This window comes from Ambystoma mexicanum, chromosome 1p (assembly GCF_040938575.1).
Source record: "Ambystoma mexicanum isolate Mex_15411 chromosome 1p, UKY_AmexF1_1, whole genome shotgun sequence".
In the NCBI taxonomy this organism is placed as follows: domain Eukaryota; kingdom Metazoa; phylum Chordata; class Amphibia; order Caudata; family Ambystomatidae; genus Ambystoma; species Ambystoma mexicanum.
This window is the reverse complement of record NC_090921.1, coordinates 274,283,418-274,305,502: the sequence shown is the minus strand read 5'-3', so window position 1 is coordinate 274,305,502 and position 22,085 is coordinate 274,283,418. Positions and strand designations below refer to the sequence as shown.

The 22,085-nt window shown below is 47.1% G+C and overlaps 1 protein-coding gene across 7 annotated transcripts in view; it reads left to right on the top strand.

Moving 5' to 3' along the window:
• SGTA (small glutamine rich tetratricopeptide repeat co-chaperone alpha) overlaps positions 1–22,085 on the top strand; it is a 728,086-nt gene that overhangs the window by 605,506 nt on the left and 100,495 nt on the right. For all 7 annotated transcript variants that reach the window (XM_069646646.1, XM_069646641.1, XM_069646636.1 and 4 more), the window contains one exon: positions 15,357–15,480. In XM_069646646.1, the coding sequence (XP_069502747.1) occupies positions 15,357–15,468 (112 nt within the window). In that variant the 3' untranslated portion in view covers positions 15,469–15,480. The remainder of the gene's footprint in view (positions 1–15,356; positions 15,481–22,085) is intronic.

Genomic DNA, 22,085 nt, shown 5'->3' with positions numbered 1-22,085 from the left:
TTGCAGGTGCTGATGATGTCTGGATACTGAAATGGTAAGTAGGATTCTTGCAGGTCCAGGATCGGAAGAAGAAAGGCCGGCGCAGACTCGGTGAGAGTTCTGCTGCAGATGCAGAATAACACGAAGCACGCTTCATCTATCGGGTGTGGTTTAAATAGCCTTGGAGTGATGAGGCGTCTTCTTCCACGGCCCCGCCTAGGTAAGAAAAGAGTTCCAGTTTCCAGAAGGGTTCCAGTGCTGTATCCAGGGAGTGGAGCTGCCCCACCCAGGTAAGAAAGTAGTTCCTGTTCTCAGATGGCTTCTAAGTGGCTGGTAAGTAAGCAGCATGGTCTGCTGCAGGTAAGTCCACCCAAGCATTTTCACACCTATTATGAGCCCGGCGCTTCCAGTGCCGGGACCAATGGTTTTGATGAGCCTGGTGCCACCGGCGCCAGGACAAGGTCCAAAAGGTCCCAGTGGGGACCGGCTGGTGCTTAGGATTAGGGGCCTGCTTCCAAGGACGTTGGGCTGGTCCTGGCTCCTTGGAAGCAGTGATCATGACAGTACCCCCCCTCAAGGCCCCGCCTAAGCGTGTCTTCTCCGGGGGTTTTGGCTTGTCGGGGTGATACAGATGGAATTTCTTGACCAGACGAGGTGCGTGGACATATTCTAAAGGTTCCCAAGACCTTTCCTGGGGGCCGTAACCTTTCCAATCAACCAGATAATATAACTTAGATTTGGAGATCTTGGCGTCTAGGATGTTCTTAACTTCGAATTCAAGTTCTCCATCTACTAAAACCGGTTCTGGGAATTCAGTCAATCGGGTTTCTGGTTGTACTGGTTTTAATAAGGAGACATGGAATACTGGGTGTATTTTCATATGCGTAGGTAACTCCAATTTGACAGCCACCGGATTAATTATGGCAGATATGAGATAGGGTCCAAGGTATCTCGGGATGAAGGTGCGGGGTCCCTTTAGAGGCAGGTGCTTAGTGGATAGCCAGACCTGATCTCCTACAGCGTAGTGAGGAGCCTCTTTACGGTGTCGATCTGCTCCTCTTTTGAATTGAGCTTTAGCTCTTTGCAGATGGGCCGAGGCTTCCTCAAAAGCACGGGTGATCTCCGAGTGCAAATGATCCACAGCAGGTGCTTCGAATTCTTGGGGAGGATCCAGGTTAGAGGTTCTAGGATGGTGTCCGTATAGTAGGAAGAAGGGAGTCTTCCCTTTTCCAGAATGAATCGAATTATTGTAAGCGTATTCAGCGATCCAAAGAATATCCTTCCAGGGGTTTTCAGTTTGTTGGAGCATGCAACGTAGATATTGCTCTAGAGTTTGATTTGTCCTTTCGGTTTGTCCGTCAGTTTGGGGATGGTGACTAGTTGAAAGTCTTACATCAATTTGGGCTAGACGACCGCAACTGCGCCAGAAGTGAGAGATGAATTGACTTCCCCTATCGGAGACTAAAACCGAGGGAAAACCGTGTAGCTGAACGATGTTTTCTAAGAATTCTCGGGCCAATACTGAGGCTGATGGTAGACCCTTCAGGGGAATGAAGTGAGCCATCTTGGAGAATAGATCCACGACTACTAAAATGGCAGTATACCCCGAGCATGGAGGTCAGTCTGTGATGAAATCCATGGACCAGGGTATGCCATGGACAGGGAGGGATGTCTAGTGGCTGTAATAGGCTGGCTGGTTTCTCCTTCTGACTTTTATTCTGGGCACACACACCACAGGAGATTACAAAGTCTCTAATATCCTTTTTCCATGACGGCCACCAGAAATGTCTTTTAATCTTTTCCATGGTTTTGGTAATGCCAGGGTGACCCTCCATTAGAGAGTCGTAATAACAGGAGATTACTTGTTTTTGTATTTTCTCACAGGGTAAATGCAGTCGTCCTCGGAAATATGGTAGGTCTTGATCCACTGAGAATTCTTTCCCCTTTAATTGCCAATCTTGCAAATCGCCCGGAGTTAGGAGTGATTTAACCATGGTCTTGATGTCTTCAAAAGATTGAGCGCTGACCAAACCCAAAATTCTTTGTTCTGGGATTATGGGTATTGGTTCTGGATTGGTCAAATATTCATCTACTCCCATTAGGGAGAGAGCATCTGCTTTTCCGTTCTCACTGCCTGGTCGATAAGTAATTATAAAGTCAAATTCTGCTAGAAACAGAGCCCAGCGAAGCTGTCTGGAAGACTGAGCTTTGGCTGTCTTTAGATATTGTAAATTGCGGTGATCAGTCATTACGGTGACTGTGTGTCTGGCTCCTAGAAGATAATGCCGCCAGGCTTTAAAGGCCGATCTGATGGCCAAAAGTTCCTTGTCTGTAATTGAATAGTTGATCTCGGGAGGCGAAAACCTGCGGGACCAAAAGGCAACAGGATGTAGTTGGTGTGTGACCGGATCTCTTTGTGATAAAACTGCCCCCATAGTAAGACTAGAAGCATCCGTTTCCACGATGTAGGGGAGTTCTGGGCGAGGATGTTTTAAAACAGGTGCAGAAATGAATTTAGCTTTTAAGTCCTGAAAAGCTTGATCTGCTTCAGAAGACCACTCAAAACGTTTGTTCTTTTTCAACAGAGCGGTGATGGGCTGGACTATCCGAGAAAATTCAGGAATTAATCTGCGGTAAAAGTTAGCGAAACTTAACATGCTTTGAACTCCTTTTACAGAGGTTGGTGATGGCCACTTGATGATTGCATCAACTTTCTTTGAATCCATATGGACTCCGTTAGGTGACAATATGAATCCCAGGAACTCGACTTCCGTTACGTTGAAAACGCATTTCTCAAGCTTAGCAAAAAGATTATGTTGACGCAATCTCTCGAGAACCTTTTTAACGTGTCTCTGATCCTCTTCAGATGATGAATAGACGAGGATGTCATCAATGTAGACAACAACACACACGTCTATGAGTTCTCTAAGGACATCGTTCATAAAATACTGGAAAGCAGCAGGCGCATTACACAGTTCAAAGGGCATCACTTGATATTCGAATAGCCCGTACTTGGTGCGGAAGGCCGTTTTCCATTCATCGCCCTCTTTTATCCGTACCAAGTGGTAGGCTCCTCTGAGATCCAACTTTGTGTATATACATGCATCTTTGACTTGATCCAGAAGTTCCGGGATCAAAGGTAACGGGTATCTGTTTTTAACGGTGATCTGATTCAGGGCGCGATAATCTATGCAAGTCCTAAGGTCTCCTTCCTTTTTCGGAACGAAGAACAAAGCCGATGAAGCTGGTGATTTTGAAGGAATGATAAACCCGTTAGCTAGGTATTGGTCTAGGTATTGTCTGAGGTGAAGGTTCTCTGGCTCGGTGAGGGCATAAATCCTGCTGCAAGGAGGAGTTGTTCCAGGTATCAGATCTATTTGACAGTCGTAAGACCTATGAGGAGGCAGGGTGTTGGCTTGATCCTTCCGGAAGACGTCTTGGAATTCCTGGTATTCGGGAGGTAATTTGGGAACCTCCTCAGAAGAGATTGCCGCCAGTGAAACATCAGGCCGAGGATAACAAGTGGTAAAACACTCTGGAAACTGAACCGTCTTTGCTCGCCAATCGATCTGAGGATTGTGCTTCTCTAACCAAGGGATTCCCAGAATGATCTGGAACTGAGGGGCCTTGATTACATCGAACACGATTCTCTCCCGGTGTCCATCTTGACTGACTAGCGTCACTTCTTGGGTGGCATGCGTTACTGGTCCGGAGGCTATCTCCGTGCCATCCACAGTAGTGATGACGTCTTTCACTGCCTTAGGGACAAGGGGTAGATTCATCCTTGATACCATTTCACGGTCCACATAGTTACCGATTGCTCCGCTGTCAATGTAAGCTTCAATTGCGGACGTTCAGGACTAATGAGGACCATGGGTATCACGAAATGCGAGGTCACGGGACAGATCTTAACGCTCGGCAAGAGGACCTCTACTCTTGTCGGGCGAGGTCGTTTCCCTGCTCAGAATTTGTGGTACAGGTATCCGCGGCTCCTACAGTCTTCTTCGCTGGTTTCACTGGACAGTCCCGAAGAAAGTGTCCTGAGTTTCCGCAATAGAGGCATAATTGCAGCTGCCTTCTTCTTTCCCGCTCTTTCTGGGTTAAAGGTCCTTTCATGCCCCCTATTTGCATGGGTTCCACAGTGTCGGCTCCCTTATTCGAGGTCTGTGGTTTAGAAAACACTCGGGTATCAAATCTGGAACGATCTGCCTTCCTGTTCTGTAGTCTGTGGTCCAATTGGACAACTAAGTCAATATAGTCAGAACATTCTTGTGGAGGATTCACAACTTGCGCTAACACATCTTTGAGCTCTCCACGCAGGCCTCTGTAGAAAAGCGTTATTCTCTTGTCCTCGGGCCATTGTGTTTCCACTATGAGTCTATTGAAGGAGACTATATAAGTCAAGAGGTCTTGATTACCCTGTCGTAATGAGAGAAGTTCATTGTCCAAGGCCTGCCCTTGTGCATGTCTTGCGAACAGTTTCTCCATGCTGGACTGGAAGGCCTGAAAATCATGTAAAACCGGATCATCCTGGGTGACTAAAGGGATCGACCAATCTGCGGCGCTGCCACTGAGATAAGAAAGCACGAAAGCCACCTTGGTCTGGTCTGTTGGGAATGCAGCTGGTCGACATAAGAAGTGTTGGCGGCACTGATTGATGAACACTGCGAATTTCTTTGGATCACCAGAAAAGCTTTCGGGCGGAGCCAAGGGAACATTACCGGGCAGATTGATTTGCACTGGATTTGAAGATGATGCAGAAGGATAACTTCCTCCTGGAACAAGCAAAGGTGTCTGTCCTGCCTGCGGTTGTAACAACTGCCTAGCAAGGTCCTCTGTTCGCTCCTTGGAAATTATCAGTTCTCTTCTTAGAGAGTTCGTTTCCTGACGAGCTGCATGTACTTCTGCTCTTAATTCCCCGAGCAACTGAGCTAGTTGATCAGTGTCTGAGGTTTCCATTGCGCCTGGGTAGGAGTTTTGTGGTGGGCTTCGAGTTCTGTAACGCTCACCTGATTCCCACGGAGGCGCGGGTCTTGGCAGGAAGCTGTCTGTGACTCAAAGTGATGTGCAGGCCTCGATTGACTTCTGGGGGTCGAACCTCTTCGCACTGTGTGTCGGACTCGAAGAGTGAGGTTTCTGCAGGTGAAATAATATGGGGGTTAATGGTCTGGGTTGTTGAATGTCCCCCTCTCTCTCTCTCGCACGCTTCATCTATCGGGTGTTGTTTTAAATAGCCTTGGAGTGATGAGGCGTCTTCTTCCACGGCCCCGCCTAGGTAAGAAAAGAGTTCCTGTTCTCAGATGGCTTCTAAGTGGCTGGTAAGTAAGCAGCATGGTCTGCTGCAGGTAAGTCCACCCAAGCATCTTCACACCTATTATGAGCCCGGCGCTTCCAGTGCCGGGACCAATGGTTTTGATGAGCCTGGTGCCACCGGCGCCAGGACAAGGTCCAAAAGGTCCCAGTGGGGACCGGCTGGTGCTTAGGATTAGGGTTAGGGTTAGGGGCCTGCTTCCAAGGACGTTGGGCTGGTCCTGGCTCCTTGGAAGCAGTGATCATGACAACGTTCTTTCGACTGGATGTTCCTCCAACATATTCCTCATCGCCCTCCCATCCTACCCCTCTGTAGAATTTCCCATGCTGTTACAGCTGTCGTTCTAACAAGGCTGACTACTGCCTGCCTGTACTAACGGCTAACATATGGAGAGGGGTAAAACAGAACTGAGGCCAACGGCGCGCTGTGCGTGCTACTTATTCCATCCGATGACGTCGCCCTCGTCAGAGGCCTTCGAGCAATATCGACTCGATGCCATCGACGCTGGGCGCCCTCTGCAGGAAATCTTTTCCGAAACTTGACCCAACGTGTCAAAGATGAGGAATACATTGGAGGAACATTCAGTCGAAAGAACGTTACCAGTTGGTAAGTAACTTGTTCTTTCGTATCCTTGACCAGCAAATTAGAGAGACTCTGCGGCCCGAACCGTCCCACTCACCCTTCAGGTGCTATGCCTTCCATACAGCGAAGGGGGTGCACAAATACCCCGACTGGAACTTTATTACATGGCTGCCCAACGAAGATCTGTCTTAAAATGGCTATCTGACGACCCCACCTCTGAGTCAATTTTGCTTCAACAGTTGGTCCTACCTGCTCGCCTTCTAAGAAATCATATTTCTCCAGTCCGGCTGTATGAACGCCCTTCCACTACTCGTGGAAAATCTGGTCCTGTGCATTGAAACTGTTCCATGTGCGAGCACTCCTACTCATCCAACGCTCCCATACGGCAGATGTAAAACCAGGGAAGACCTGGCAGCTCTCCGGCTCTGTGAGGTGTAAGCCATCTTCACATAATTATAATTGGTTATTTATAAAGTGCTTAATACCCAAAGGTTTCGAAGCGTGGACCCGGGGATCAAACCGGTGTTGCTCCGCGTCCTCTTACTTCCAAGGTGAGCGCGTTGCCCCTGAGCTATCCTCCCACATGGGGCGACATGTTTGAAGGTGGGACATTTTAGAGACCTAGATGACCTAGAAGTACAAACGGGGTTACTTAAGGGTGAACCCGAAGAGACTGATCTGCTGGCCTTAATGTACACACTTGAAGATGGCTGGAATCCTGTGACCAGACTATATAGCTGCTTACTAAGCAGGTCAAAGACCCTAGTCCTGAAGACAGCATGGGAATCTGACATAGGTGCCACGATTACCGACCACAAGTGGGAACTTGTACTTTATTTCCCTAAAATTGGAACACTAGATTCGGGCTACTACAAATGAATGTGCTCCACCGCACGTTTATGACCCTCAGCGGAGTGGCCAAGCTCAGCAAGAAAGTGTTCGACCTGCCCATGGTGTCACCTCAATGATGCAAAACATGATCGACATGTTATGGAGTTGCCCCAAGGTACAGGTTTTCTAGTCCAGACTAGAGCATGCCTGCAGGTTGGCTGGTATCGTTGGATATAACTGGAGCCCGCTGGAGTGCTTGCTTGGGGCATACCTAGGAGGCGGAAAATCAGACCTATCACCAGGTTCCTAGACCTGGCCTGTATCCTCGCTAAACGCTGCATCACCATGTCCTGGAAACATGCTGGGACCCACAATACAAACTGTGGTACACAGAACTTGAGACTTGGTGCGACGCTGAGACAAGGGCATGGACTGGGTAATTACAGGGCCTGGAGGAGCCCCAGTCTGTAACCTACGAATCGTGGAAATCACTTGTCATTACTATGTTTCATCCCTACGATGACAAACCCCCATGGACCCTAATTTGATGTCATACCACTCTTCACTGGCAGTGTGAGATCTAGCTCTGCCCCCTTCAAAAGCCTGATCTACACTGCTGTCTCTTGATCACAGTTAAATGTGCCCACACCCCCACCCTGCTCTAGTAAAGCTGATTTTCCTTTTTTTTTCTTCAATGCACCCTGTATACAAGCCTAGGCATTAATACCGGAGAGTTTGGTTTTGTTTTGTTTTTCTTTATTTTATTTTTATACTGCACATTGCCTGGTTGCATAACGAACTCTGCATCACCTATATTAAACGCCAATAAACACATTTTTAAATAAATGAGGAGATATAGGAAATCATTTGATTCAATAACTAGTGCAACACAGGTAAGTACTTGGAAAGACACTGTAGAATAACCATGCAGTGCTTCCTTCGCTATAAAGTCGAACCCTAAAATGGTTTGAGGGCCTTGTTACTCAAAGTCGACAGTTGCAAAGATGCATTTCACAAGTAGGTAGACGGTGCCAGTGGTTATGATTAGGAGTCCAAAAGTAAGGTCCAGCACTGCTTCTGTTCATGAAAGAAGGCTGAAAATGCAGGTGCAGTTGTCCTGTTACACAAGTTGAAGATCTTCCAAGTTCCAAGGTTGCACTCAGGCAAGATTGTGTGCAGTACCCTTTGGGAGACTACAGCAACCGTGTCCTCCTGGCAATGGGAAACCCAACCTTTGGTATAAGTCTGTACTGCACATGTTGGTAGTGTGGCTGAGCAGCCAGGCTTATCTCAAGAGGGGTCAATGTGAGCTGTAAGGTTCTAACAGTTTTTCACAGTGACAGATATTCAAATAAACACTTACACGCAAGGTTTCTTGATTAAACAAATATTAATTTATTTAACAGTCAGTTATATAAGCCTTCAGAAGGGAGCAAAATATGTAACAATTATAATATACTTCAAAACACACCTTTTCTCTAACTCAGATTAAACCCATTAGGGGTGGCACACAGACACTTCCTTACAACCTCCGCTGATTTAAATTACTAGGACGCTGTGGACATTGATTTATCACTGGTTTAGATAGGGGAATAAAACAAAGGTTAACAAATTCATAAACTGGTAAGTACTTTTTAAACCCTCCAATGCAAAGTAAGTTAACCCTTTCCTGGAGGAAAGGCAAAAGCACAAAGTCGGAGGTAGTAGAGTCTCTCAGGGAACCAGGACAATCAATGTTAGTTGATTAAAGTCTGGGGGAGCTGAAGATCTTCTTTGCAGGTAAGTCTTGCACAATGTTTTTAGAAAAGTTTGTCGAAATAAGATTCACTTGAAAGGCCACATGCTTTGAGGCTTGTGAGGGGAAAGCTGCAAGCAACTCTGCAATGGCAACCAATACAAGTGTCAAATGAGAACAAGTAAGGCTACACAACAAGAGGTAAGTCCTCTTAGGGTTACAGTACCTTTGGTTAGAATAAATGGTCCCGGCTGGCTTCTGTTCCTGTGCGACTCTGCAGATCCTGTCCCTGTGCCTCAGTTGTGGGACAAGAGAGAGGACTTCTACGACACAGTGGGAAGGTCGGCGGTAGCAAAGGTCAAACTTCAATTCAGCGGCACTTCGCGGTTTCAGCTCCTTGCGTCTCAGCAAATAGCACCACTGCGGTCTCTTGGATACCACTCTAGACTTTCCTCACATCAGGGGTCCAGCACTGTGAGGTGGCTCAGGCTTGGTCAGTCCTGCTTCACGGGAGTCCGTAGGACCTTCCTGAGGCTCGGGTCTGAACTTAAAAGCGATTCACTCGATCTGGTTTTCCTCTCCCTGGCACTTCGGTTCCAGCAGCAGTGGAAGTACAGCCATCTCTGAGAGGATGTACAGACGAGTTCACTTTGGGGTTGATTGGTCCCACCAACCCCAGGGGAGAAGTCGTCCTTGAAGGGCTTCTCTAGTCGAAACAAATTTGGAGCTTCAGCATAGCAGCAGGGCTTCACCGGACAAACCATCGGTCCTGGAGTTGCAGCAGGCGTCTCTTCCAAGTGCTTCTTCGGATTCCTTTGTCTAGTGGTCGACTCTGCCTTCCAAGCCAAAAAGCCTCGCCTTTTATGCAGGTTTCTCCCATTCATTCCAGCCTAGCTGTCAATCACACAGAAGGGTGGCTGTCCGTCAAGGACAGCCGGCCAGTCACCTTTGGGTGCATTCCTGTAACCAAGGTGATTAAGCACAGGGAGTTTTGGGCACCTCCCTCACTGCCTGCGTGCACCAGACATGCTGGAGCCAGAGGCGGGCTTCACTCATGAATCCCGCCAAAGACAAAACGAACAAAGGGACCAATCCTGGTTTGGCCCGCAGAGTAAATCTCAAGAAGGAACTTTGCAGGAAGAAATGGCAAAAAACAAGACCAGTGCCATTTTTACAAAATCGATGACTGCAGCTGATATATCAGCCTGCGGTAAAAACACACAATGGTAGTAAAAAGTAAAACATGCCACCAGCCATTAATTGTAGAAAGGGTAACATACAAATGTTACCTGAGAAACTAGACAAAGGGGATACTAAGTAAACCCTCCAGCACCCTATGGTAATATAGTGTGTGCTGGGTCTAGAAAGTTACAAAATGTAAGTAAAGTCAATTTCACTTCACTGCTCTTGGAAATAGTAGTTTCACCAAGAGAAGGTATTTAAACCTTTGGGAAATCTAAGAATTCCCTGTGTCGCTGCACCAAAGTTGCTTTGTGTCACAATGTAAAGATGCCCATGGAGTTTGTCAGACTCCAAAGTCAAAAGAAACCGAGTCCAAATCACAGAAAAATACATGAGTGGGGAAAAAGGTCTCGCTCTCTCCAGGTTAGAAATTAAAAGTCCTAAACACCAGCAATAGTGCTGGGAATCTCTAAGGTAGAAGGGAATTGGCACATTTCTGAGAATTCTACCTAGCACATTCAGAACAGCGACCGCTGCAGTGAGGTAGCCCAGGCGAGTGCTGGTCAGTCCACCGGTTGGTCTAAGGAACTGCTAAAGGCACTGATCCTCGAACAGGGGTTAAGACTGGTTGTTCCCACTGGCCCAATAAAAGTACTGACATGGGTCTTCTTGAGATCGGGCAGAAGAGGGCTTCATCTGGACTTCTCTGGAGTTGGTGCTGGTCAGCTGCAGGGGTCGTCTTCTGCTGCCACTAGCTGCTGTTCTTCAGAGAGGACTTGGCTCCAACAATGATCTGTCAATTGGCAGCAGGAGTCTCCTTTAATCCAAGATTTGGGCTGGGAGCTTGCCCAAGCCCACCGTTTTTAAGGATCTCCACCATTCCGGCTGCCAGTGTCCAATCATGAATCAGTGACCCAGACTGTCCCAGCCATCACATCTGGGCTCACAGACAACTGCCCCTTTGCCTGAGAATGTCCCTGTCCCCTGCACTTTGCGTTATTGCACTTGCATAATCTGAATGAAACAAGGCTTAGTAAGATTGTTTGTTTTGTCCTCCCTTGGTCTTCCCTTCATTGTTTGTCACGCCTAGCAACACTTGTGTACAGGTGCGTTATAAATGACTCATTGCATCATATCATTTAATAGCTTTCCATATGACATTTCCTGACCTGAGAAGTTAGGAAGGAATGCCAAAGGACCAGCGGAATGCCATGGTGTGGCCATCTTAGGGTGCTAGTCACCCTTAGTAGCCATTTGCGGTAAATACCAAAGTGTATGAGTAAAAAGTTTCAAAAATGGTAGAAACTGCTGCATCCAGTTCTTTGGCACATTGTAAAAGTAACCAAAAAGTAATTTCAGAACAAGATATATGGATACAAATTATCCTAACCACACTTCAGTCTAAGGTGATGTGTGCAATTGTATCAATACAAGAAATTCAGAGACAGTCTCTCAGTACTGATAGTCTTATGAATCGATCAGTTTCCCCGTAAGAATGCCAAGTCAGCAGTCTAAATCAAGCTAAAAGAAATGGTGGTCTTTTAGAAGCCTATGGGAGGAAAGCAAAAAGGAAAATCTTGTCCACTATTTAAAGGATGCTTATATACCATAGTGCAGCTTCTTGACACTAGAAGCTGATGTGGGGAGGGGGGAGCAGGGACGGGCTTACCGTGAAAGGCTTTATGAAAGAGGCAGATTTCAAACTGCACTTCAAGGCAGCATAGGTGGAATGTAGGCACATTTTCGGGTTTGGGTGAAGGAGAGTTCCAGTGGCACAGGGCCAGGATGGAGATATCGGTCGTCCCTATGCAAGCAAGGCATTATCTGGGGTTGATGAGAAGCATTTGGCTCAAATGGGAAGACGTGGATGAGGGATTAAGGAGTGATGTTCTCCGGCATGAATCAGATGGCTGAGGCCAAAGATGAGGCAGGCTGCCAAATTCTGTAGGATTTGAAGATTACTTAAATGGGCAGTTTGATGGAAAAAACAAATGGGAGTTTGAATGGTCCAGGCTGGATTGAGAGATGTGATAGCAGGGATTCAGACAGATGAGAAAAGGTAGGGGACTATCTGACACAGCAAGTTCAGGCAGTACCAGCAAGAGAAGGAAAGCTGGCTTATCCAGTGAAAAGGGAGAAAAGCATTGGTCCACTTTATTAATACCAGGGCTTTTTGATCAGAGGCAAATAGCAGGATGGGGCACCGAGAACTGAGTATTCCATAAGCTAGGAGTCGCCCAAGAAGGTCACTTCAGTTTTGTGCGAGTTAAGCATGAGGTAGTTTCTGCCCTTTCCAATAAAATGGCAGTCGTGTATAAGCAAACTGAGAGGCAGTGGCACCCTCGTTCTCTTCGAGCCAGACAAGGAGCTAGATGTCATCGCCATTTGCAAATGGTCAACAGGAAGCACGCGATCAGGCCTTCAATTTGTTGGGTTTAAAAGTATAAGGGAAACGGAAGTACCCACGGGGATACCGTAAGTGGATGTGTGGTAGGAGGAAGTGAAACGGTGAATAGAAATTGGTTGAGAAGGGCCTGACAGTAAGGACGAGACCCAGGAAAGTGTGTTGTTTCCTAGTCACAGATGTTATGTTAAAGGTACTTGTATAGTGCATAAAATGTGTGCCGCCAATGACCTCTGCCTTAATGCTAGTAAGACTGAGATTCTCCTCATCGGCCTCCCACATGCAAGGCTAAAAGCCTTGGTCATCTTCGACTCCACGCTCTCCTCGCATCTTTGACCTCCCCTAAGAAGTCACAGTACCAGCTGCACCTCCTCAGAGGTATTCTTCCTTTCCTCTTCTTCCCCCAGAAGCTCACTGTCTCCAGAGCTCTGGTCCTCTCTAGGCTGAACTATTGCAACAGCCTCTTTCTAAATCTACCTGCTTGTACTCTCCGCCCACTGCAGCTCATCCAGAACAGGACTGCAACACTTGTCCTTGGCCTCAAGCCCAGGGATTGTATCTCTCCAGGACGGAAATCTCTGCACTGGATTCCAGTGGCTGCGAAGATTAAGTTCTGGGGCCTCAATACATTCAACTCTCTCTTCCTAAATACCTCCCTTCTCGAGCTCTTCGCTCATCCGCCTCCAACTCCCACAGGGTCAGTCGCTTCTCCAAGCAACTAGTTGGTGGGAGATCTCTTTCCTCGGCTGGGGCCTCCCTCTGGAACAGCCTCCCTCAAACTTGAGGAGAACCATTTCCGGTTCCGGAAGCTCCTCAAAACCTTTCTCTTTGCTTCTGCTTTTTCTCCTCCCTTCCTCTGCTGACCTCCCAGTTGTAACTGGAACTGCACTGGCTGCCTGGACACCCTCTGATCTGGCCTAGTAGGATCGCTGTCTGTCCTCCCTTTGTTCCCCACCCTTGCCTCGTCGCGCCTTGAAACACTTGTGTATAGGCGCGTTTATAAATGCCATATCATAAATGGTCAAGCGTAACCAAACCAGTGACGCCTCCCAAGTTGGCTGCCATCCTCATGTTTAACACCAGCAAGAGTGGCCATAAGGTTTTTTTGTCACATGGCCTGCGCAGGCTTAATCTGAAAGGCGTTTTTCATAACTAGACTCAACAAAAGCTGCAGCTCAGCTGTGGCGGTGCACCCAAGATGTTTAGCAGGGATTGTAATGAGTGGAATAGGTTGGATGTTTGCAGGGGTAGAAGAGTTGAGTGGTCAGCAGAGTGGGTATGATTGTAAGTTTAAAGGTAGTAGGGCCAATGCCAGTAATCAGTGAGACAATAAATAAAGGAAGAAAAGCTTTACAGATGAAAATAGGGAAGCGTTGGAGGTATTTAACCGTCATGGCTCAAGTGGGACGTAAGATTTTAGTTTTCATAAACAGGTTTGAGAGTAGTAGTGGTTACTGATGAAATTGATATGTGAAGGCAGAGGTGAGCAATAGTGGTTGAGAAGGAAGAAACAGTGGATGGAAACGTGCATGGGAGTTGTTGGTAAATATTTTTCTTTTTGCAGTTTTCCCATATCTTACAACGGGTATCCTAGCAGATCTTCTGTGTGTTTTTGTGATTGGATTCTTTTTGTTTGTGAGGGAGGCCTTTTTAACCTCACTCTTGTAACTCATTTTGTTTTTGCTGCTCTTGTTGGTGGCCGGCGGAAGGAGACCAAGTTCCCCTTTAGTATGTGCTACAGCACTATGGACTCCCTTATGCACAGTAATGCAGGAGAAGCTTATTTTCCATTTTCTCCATTTTAAGTGTAGCCCAGGTAGGCTAGTTGAAGTGGTACCTTGTTTGTGACTTTTAAGATGTACTCCTGTCGCCCTTTTCTTCTGCACAGTAGCCAGGTTGCCAATACATTATTTTTTTCTTTAAAAATAAAACGTTCATGGCAGAAACCTAGCTTTGGACTAATGGAGCTCTGTAAAGGTCATAAAGGGCAACATTGGTAGCGAGTACGTAACAAGTCATAAAGTAAACAGTCACAAGTATCACATTCCAATATACCAGATGATTTGTGCAAGGTAACTGGAATTTAGGTTACACTAATGTGGCCAAAATATCTAATAACGCTTTTTAAGGCCTGACATTTTGGCTTTGTTGGCAGACTTCCCCCAGGGTAGAGTTAGGAAAGGACTAGATATGGTAATTCTCTTCATGGGCTCTGGCATGCCCTGTGTCTGTGTTTTTGTGGGGAGGGTGATAACTGGTTTGGACTGGGCAAGAGACACTAGACCGCCCCAACACATACTAAACCCGTTCTCGAAACTGTGTACCTGAACTGGCTGTCCATGACTGGCCATCCACCTAAACTTTGCATGTTGCAGGCTCTCCGATAGGTGGAATAAGGTCCCCATGGCCTAGGTATGTGTAGATCATGAGGGGGATCTACAGCCATTCTGGTAGTCCACCATCGGAGTCAAAAATTTGAAGGATAATTTGCCGCAGTGAGACGCTGGAAGACTACTATTTGGGCAACCATTGTCCAGGCTGTTTACAAGGCACAGCTATGACCTTTCCGCAACAGGAGGAAAGTTTCTCTGTGCCTCCCTCCCTGAAAAATGCGGGCCTAAATGGTTGAGACCTGCTTCAGAGATCATGCTGGAGCTCTGATGGGTTGTGGTCCTGTAACCAGCGCACCTCATTCAGAGTGGAGATGGCTCCTTTGCTCAGATATCACTCAACCTGGGGCTGTGAATCTTGCAGTGCATCCCCATTGTAGGGCTTGCCTGCTGCTCTCTGCCAAGATGAGGTCTTGATGTAGCCAGAGTCCTTGGTTCTTCATCCTTATGCCTGCAGACCCTGCATTGGTTCACACTCAATGCTCATCTCAATTGTTGCATCATGGTGATCTTTCATAGTCTTCCATAAGCAAGCCTTGTCCAGCCTGATAGTCTTCATTACCGTAGAGTAGCGTGCCCCACCACTCCCCCTGCACATGTACACATGCGCCTTCCACTCTACCCTCGTCCCTACACTCACACCTGCTACACACCTCTGAGATGATAAACCATTTTATTAACCACACTTGGCATTCGACAAATAGCATGAGATTCTACCAGTGGGCCTGGTTTCGGAAGACAATCAAGCTGGGTGGTTGTGTTTTCACTTGAATAGTATTCTGATGAGACTGGATACCTTCAGAGTCATTTTTCCATTATGCTGATTTGAGCATGTTAGAAACATGCACTGGTATTCTGAAGGGGTTGGAAGTGAAGCAGTTTATGTACTTTGACAATAAATTGTTAATATATGGTAAAGCTTTGTTGTGCACCTTTTTTCAGGGGCCAGCAGTTTGCTCAGCAGATGCAACAACAAAATCCAGAACTAATAGAACAGCTACGAAGTCAAATGCGTAGCCGCACACCTAGTTCAAGCAACGACGAACAGCAGTAACAAGGGCACCTGGTGAGTAATACTTCGTAAAACAATGGCTAGTAGCGTCACAAGCATCTGGCTAGATGGGACACTGCCCCATTTTCATAATTTATCTATCTTAACCCATGCAGTGAACCACAGGAAGCTCTGCGCTGGCCCACTACCATTTAGAAAATAAGCACCACATAGGGACGTGTTTAATTTATTGTACACTTTTGACAGGTAAACTGTCCACGTGGCAGTTAATGTGAGCACTGGTATGACATCTTGACTGCAAATCTCCCTACGAAATGCTTTTTTCATTACATGCAGGTTTTCACTTTCTCTCACACAATTCCCACATATAAAGCTGAAGAGTAGAGTTTAACTATATAGGACAGGCAGGCTGGATGCACCAGAGCTGGAGTTTTTTGTCTAGAGTCTAGTTAATTGATTTAGGTTTCTGTGGACTAGCATTTTGTCCCTCCTGAAATACAGCAATGTGGCCTAGATTTTCCCATATCCAGTGTTAGGTAAAATGTTCATATTTGTCATATTTCTTGAATTCCAGTTTTCTCCTTAAGACACTCCTCTTTACCTCCTCCTTCCCTTCTTCTCTCCCCTGCTAATCTCACAGTTTCTGCGATTGGTGTCCTGGGCTCTTATGCATCCTCGGGGCCCTGACCTCCCACACCCAATCGCCCCAGCCCCTGTCTATCTGCACTTCCACCCTCCGCCCTGGTGGCTCACACTTATAGCCCTTGCAGCTCCTGGCAGTGTAGCACTCAACATTCCTAGCACTTCATCTGTGGCTCAGCCGTGAGCTCAGACTCCACAGCACTGAGCCCTGCCTTCTTCCTTGCTGCACTTACACGTTCTGAATACTCACAAGGGATAGTAGGTTTGTCCTGTTTTCCTCTTCCTGCCCCTCCCCCATGCTCTTATATGGTGGTGGTAATGTTTTCCCACTGCTTCTCCCTCCCTGCCCTGTGGGCGATTGAAAACAGCATTTCCTATTGTATAAGCACCTAACTAGCAAACATTAAAAATCTTCCTGACCTGTGTCAAGCCCAGAAATATTTGCTTGTACTTGGTGGTTATTTTCCTTTCTCCCTAGGTGAAGGGGAATCTTTTTCCCCCTCTCACCTAGTCTTTTCCTCTTTCTATGGGTGACCTTTTTATGTCTCTCCATAGTGTATGGTTGGAGTTATAGTTTCCTATACCTTTTGGGTTTGGGCTGGTTTGCCCCTTTGGGTCCCCTATTAATTTCTCTTAAATGTAGTTGGGTGAACTACTGTTACCAAGGGGTAAAGAGGTATTTTCTAACCATTTACATTTTATATAGTGAGCCAGCACACCCCACTGTGTGTTGTGCTGGAGGGGGATACAATTGCTTACTTACCTGTAGCATTTGTTACAATTGCAAGTTTACTTGAGTGGCTGGTGGCAGTGGTTTTGCCATGGTGACCTGTTAGTGTAATTACTCGCAGGCTGTTAAATCAGCCTCTGCAATCCACAGAAGGGCCATCATTTTCCTAAAAACGATGGGCTCCTTTTTTGCCATTTCTCATTTGGTTGTGTAGATTGAGGTTTTCCCCGGCCATTCTAGGCAGGAACGACCTCAGTGGAAGTTTTGTCTTCAGCTGGAATTCTTTGTATTCCACTCCCAGGCTCCATAGTGTCTGAGAAGGCAGGAAGTGAGGGAGGTATCCACAACTCTGCAGCCCTTTGTCTTTCACCTTGCCTGAAAGGAAACCAGTCTCAATTTGGTATTTATTCCACACAAAGATAGGTGCATCAGCAAAGAACTCTGCTGCTACGGAACGTTCTTCCTGGTTACAAGCAGAATCTTATAAGGAGACACAGCGTCATAGATTACGTCATTACACATAGTGCAAACCTACATGTTGGTGCGATCCTATTCATGGCTGGCCAGGTCTTTGGTCCCAGCCCAGTCCGTCCGTCTTCCATCACGTGGGGTCTTTTGGGCTCATCTCCAGGGAAACAAGGTCGAATAGGCAACAAATCTACTCTATAATTATACAGTGCACCTGGCAGGCTCTGGGACTGGCACAGGGGGAGTCTTAAGGTCAAACTTACACGCACATCCTTCACTCTTTCTCGATCGCATCATTCGCACCCAAGGCATCCAACCTAGCTTTGCACTATAATTTATCCCGCCCTGTACCTCGCATTACAAACCTTTTCATTATGAAATAAGGTTCTCGGATCTTTATGGCTAGTTGGTTTATGGTTGGTGGTCTGGGGTCACCTAGTATCTTGGAATGCAGGTGTCTCCGGCTGGGGCAGTTGTAGGGGCTATAACTCGTGGTTGGCTGCGTGGGAGTCGGGAGGCCTGCTCTGGCCCGTCAGTGATATCAACCACACCAAGGTGTCTAGTATCGTCTTGCGGCCATGCAGGGCGCATTCTTTCTAAAACAAACCTATTGGCAACAACTTTGGAGCAAAGAAGATTTCTGAGGCGGCTTGCTGCGCTGCCTCTCACCATTGCTTGCGCCAGGTCAGATTTCCCCTTCATGCTCGCGGCCAGCCTTTAATGCGCTAGCTAATCAGTAGCCATGCAGGCCCTATGTATTAGTTATGGCTTACAAAATGGCGTTAACTTGCATGCCTACACTACGTCTACATATCTGAATTGCATATGATATTATAATCGTGTGGGGATTCTTGAGATGCCCCCCTGGTCTAGCACAGCTCTTTCAATGGGGCTCGCCTCACCTTAAAGCGCCTGGGGGGTGGGTTGGGTCAGGTTGGGTTTACCCCTTCCCAACACAAGCTATAGCCCTCTCTCCCTCCTAAAATGAGCCTGGCTGCTCTCTCCATGTTACCACATTCTCAGGTGCTACAGCCTTATACTAAGAGTGGACCTTCTGTACTGCCTCAGATGAACAAGTTACCAACTGTAACGTTCTTTCGACTGGATGTTCCTCTCACATATTCCTCATCTTATGATATTCGTATCCTACCAGCTTCACTGCTTCGGAAAAACAATTCTTGGCAGACGGCGCTGTGCACAAGGTTGTGGCGTTGATGTCCCTCGACGGGCTCCGTACTGTGTCGACGTCACCATCAGTATAAATAGCTTGTGCTGCACCCGTAGGCTTCAGTTCTGTTTTTTCGAGGAATTATTCGAGGAACACCCATGCGTGCCTCATGACTGATAGACTCTTTGTGAGCGGAAAGTGTAAGTAATGGAAACTGTACTGCGGGGTAGGATGGGAGGGCCAATGAGGAATACGTGGGCGGAACATCCAGTCGAACCAACTTTACAGTTGGTAAGTAACCTGTTCTTCGAATGGATTGCCTCCTCCCACGTACTACTCATTTTAAGATAGATTCCCATAGCAGTGGTAATTTTGGAGGTGGGAGTACTAGTTATTGTTCTCATGGATTGAATGAAGTGCCTCTTTGGCAAATAAACCCTCATTGGAGGAAGAGGCATCTAAGCAGTAATGCTTGATGAAGGTATGCATTGATGCCCATGTTGCAGCTGAACAAATATCTGCTGCAGGGATTCCCCTCTTCAGAGCCGCAGAAGTAGCCATCCCCTTAGTGGAATGGGCTTGCAGCCCATCCGGTGGGTCTTTTCCCGCCAATCTGTAGCACTCAATTATAGCCAGAATGATCCAGCGGGATATAGTATTTGTCACTGCTAATCCTAATTTATGACCTGTATAACCCACAAAAAGTTGGTCATCTTGACGAAATTTTGACATTCTTGAATAGAGCCCTTTTTGGGTCCAGTCTATGCAGTCTCTCCTTTTCTTTGCTCAAATGAGGAGGAGGATAGAATGTTGGTAATATGATTTCTTGTGACAAGTGGAAGTCAGAAACTACTTTTGGTAAGAAAGATGAATTAACCTTAAGAAGCATTTTGTCCATGTAAAAAGTAGTATAGGGAGGTTTACATGACAGCCTGTAGTTCACTAACCATGTGGGCTGATAAGGCCACAAGAAGGACAGTCTTCAATGTTAGAAGCCTCAAGGGACAGGAGTGCAGAGGCTCGAAAGGTATAAAAGTTAGAAACGTAAGTACTAGATTTAAATCCCAAATTGGGACATGAAAAGGGACTGGAGGGTATACGTTAGTTAGCCCTTTCAGCAATTGAATTATCAATGGAATTTTGAAGTAGAAAAGTCTTCCGAGGAGCGCTTGAAAATGGACAGCGCTGCAAGATATCCTTTAATTGTTCAGAACTGGAGCCCCAGATTGGCTAGATGGAATAGGAAAGAGAGTACCATTGGGCTACACATTGAAAAGGGTCCTCATCCTTATATTTGCACCAGTTACTGATTTTGTTCCAACGACACCGGTACAAGGATTTTTTGCTGGCCTTCTGGCCGAAAGCAAAATCTCCATTACGTCATCCGGAAGATCCCAATCCTTGTATCTCAACCTCTCAGAAACCATGCGTGAAGGTTGAGTGTCTTGATCCCTGGATGGAGAACTCGACCTTCCTCTTGCGAGAGAAGATCCTCTCTTTGTGGAAGATGTTTTGGAGGGCAGATGGACATGTCCAGAAGGTCCGGGTACCACGTCCTCCTGGCCCAATCCGGGGCAATGGTTTTACTGAACTTTCTCAACCGCCTGATAACTTGAGGAATCACAGGGACTGGAGGAAACACGTACAGAAGTGGAAACTTCAAGTCCACCACAAACGCATCTCCTAGAGCTCCTCTCTGAGGAAATTCCCTTGAGCAGTACTGCTTGCACTTCCGGTTTGCCATGGTCGTGAACAGATCCACTTGAGGGGTTCCCCAAAGGGCAAAGATCTCCAGAAGGACATCCTGAGCTAGCTCCCACTCGTGGGAGACTGTGCTCTGCCTGGTGAGAATGTCTGCCGCCGTGTTCTGCTCTCCGGCTAGATGAACTGCCAATAGATTCCTTCTCGTATTGCCCAGAACCAGAGCTGCATTGCCTCTCTGCACAGTGGTAGTGACCCTACGCCTCCTCTCTTGTTGAGGTAGTACATGGCCACTGTGTTGTCCGTCATTATCAGGACATTCTTTCCCTGAACGGAGGGCAGGAAGGCCTTCAGTGCTAGTCTGATTGCCCTCTGCTCCAATAGGTTGATGTGTAGTTTGGACTCCGATGGAGACCAACGGCCGCTGATTGTCAGATTGTTGGTGTGGGCCCCCACCCCATGAGTGAGGCGTCTGTTACTACTGTTATCTCCGGCCATGGTTGCCAAAAAGATTCTTCCTTGAGGATGTTGTTGTTGCAAGCCCACCATAGTAGATCCTGAGCAACTGCGCTCGGGACTTGCAGAAGATCTGACATACTCCCCGAGAACTGGGACCACTGAGTGCTGAGGGCCCATTGAAGGGATCTCATTCTCAATATGGCGTCTGGCACCATAAAATGCAGAATGCCATGGGGCCGAGCAACCTCAGAAAATCGAAGTCCGGCAGATGCTGGGCATTCCGGAACTTTACCATCTGCAGAATGTGGAGAGCTCTCACCTCGGGAGGCGAGGCTTTGCCCGAGCTCCGATAAACTGGAGCTGTTGGGATGGTATCATGAGACTTCTTGAAATTGAGGGAGAAGCCCAGTTTGTGAAGGAAGTGACAAGTGATCGACAGATGTTACTGTACTTGTTCAGGAGAATGTGCTCTGATCAACCAATCGTCCAGGTCCAGGTAGGGGGGACGTGAATTCTCCCCCCCCCCTCTCTCCAGAGGCTCGCTGCCACAACTGCCATCAGTTTGGTGAAAACCCTCGGGTGAATGGCAGAGCTCTAAACAAAGTGAGAACCGCCAACCTCAGGTACTTTCTGTGCTTGAGATGGATTGGCACATGAAAGTAAGCATCCTGAAGGTCCCATGATACCCACCAGTCTTGGAGTTGGAGAGCCTGAAGGATCTGAGAAAGGGTTACCATCTTGACCATGTCCTTCCTGAGGAACTTGTTCATGTTTCTTAAGTCCAAGATGGGTCTCAATCCTCCGTCCTTCTTTGGAATGAGAAAGTAGGGGGAGTACCAACTCTTGTTCCTCTCCACTACAGGTACCTGTTCTATTGCACCTTTCTCTAGCAGGGTTAAAATTTCCTGCAACAGGAGCGGATCTGGAATTGTGACAGAGCTGGTTCCCGGTGGATGGTCCGAGGCCTTTTTATGAAAGGAAGGCAGTAACCTTGAGCTACTGTCTCCAGTGCGCAAGCATCTGAAGTAATGCCCCGCCATTCTTTCAGATGCTGAGATTCTGCCTCCCACCAGGGTTTTGTTTGATAAGGCCTCAGAGTGATTTTGAGGCAGCTGCAGGAGCAGCTGAGGGCAAAGATGCCGTTCCTGAGGCTGGCTTTGCAATTTTTCCTCTTCCACCATGAGCGACATTTCTCTTGCCTCTTTGAATTGCCTGTCCTCTTCCTCTACCAAAAGAGGAGTAGTATCGAAAAGAACGACCTCTCCAAGAAGATGAGCCCAAATAAGGTTTCTGATGAGGCTGTCGGATGGAGGCGCTAAGAGATTTAGCTGCCGCTTTTGAGGTCTGTAGTTTTTCTAAGCTTTCATCAGCTTTAGTCCTGTTGGGTATTTCAAATGCAATTTTTACTTGTAGCACATCAATCTCCCTCCTGGTCAACCTTTCTATCATTTTATGAATAATATCCTGTGAAACAAAATACAATGGTATACG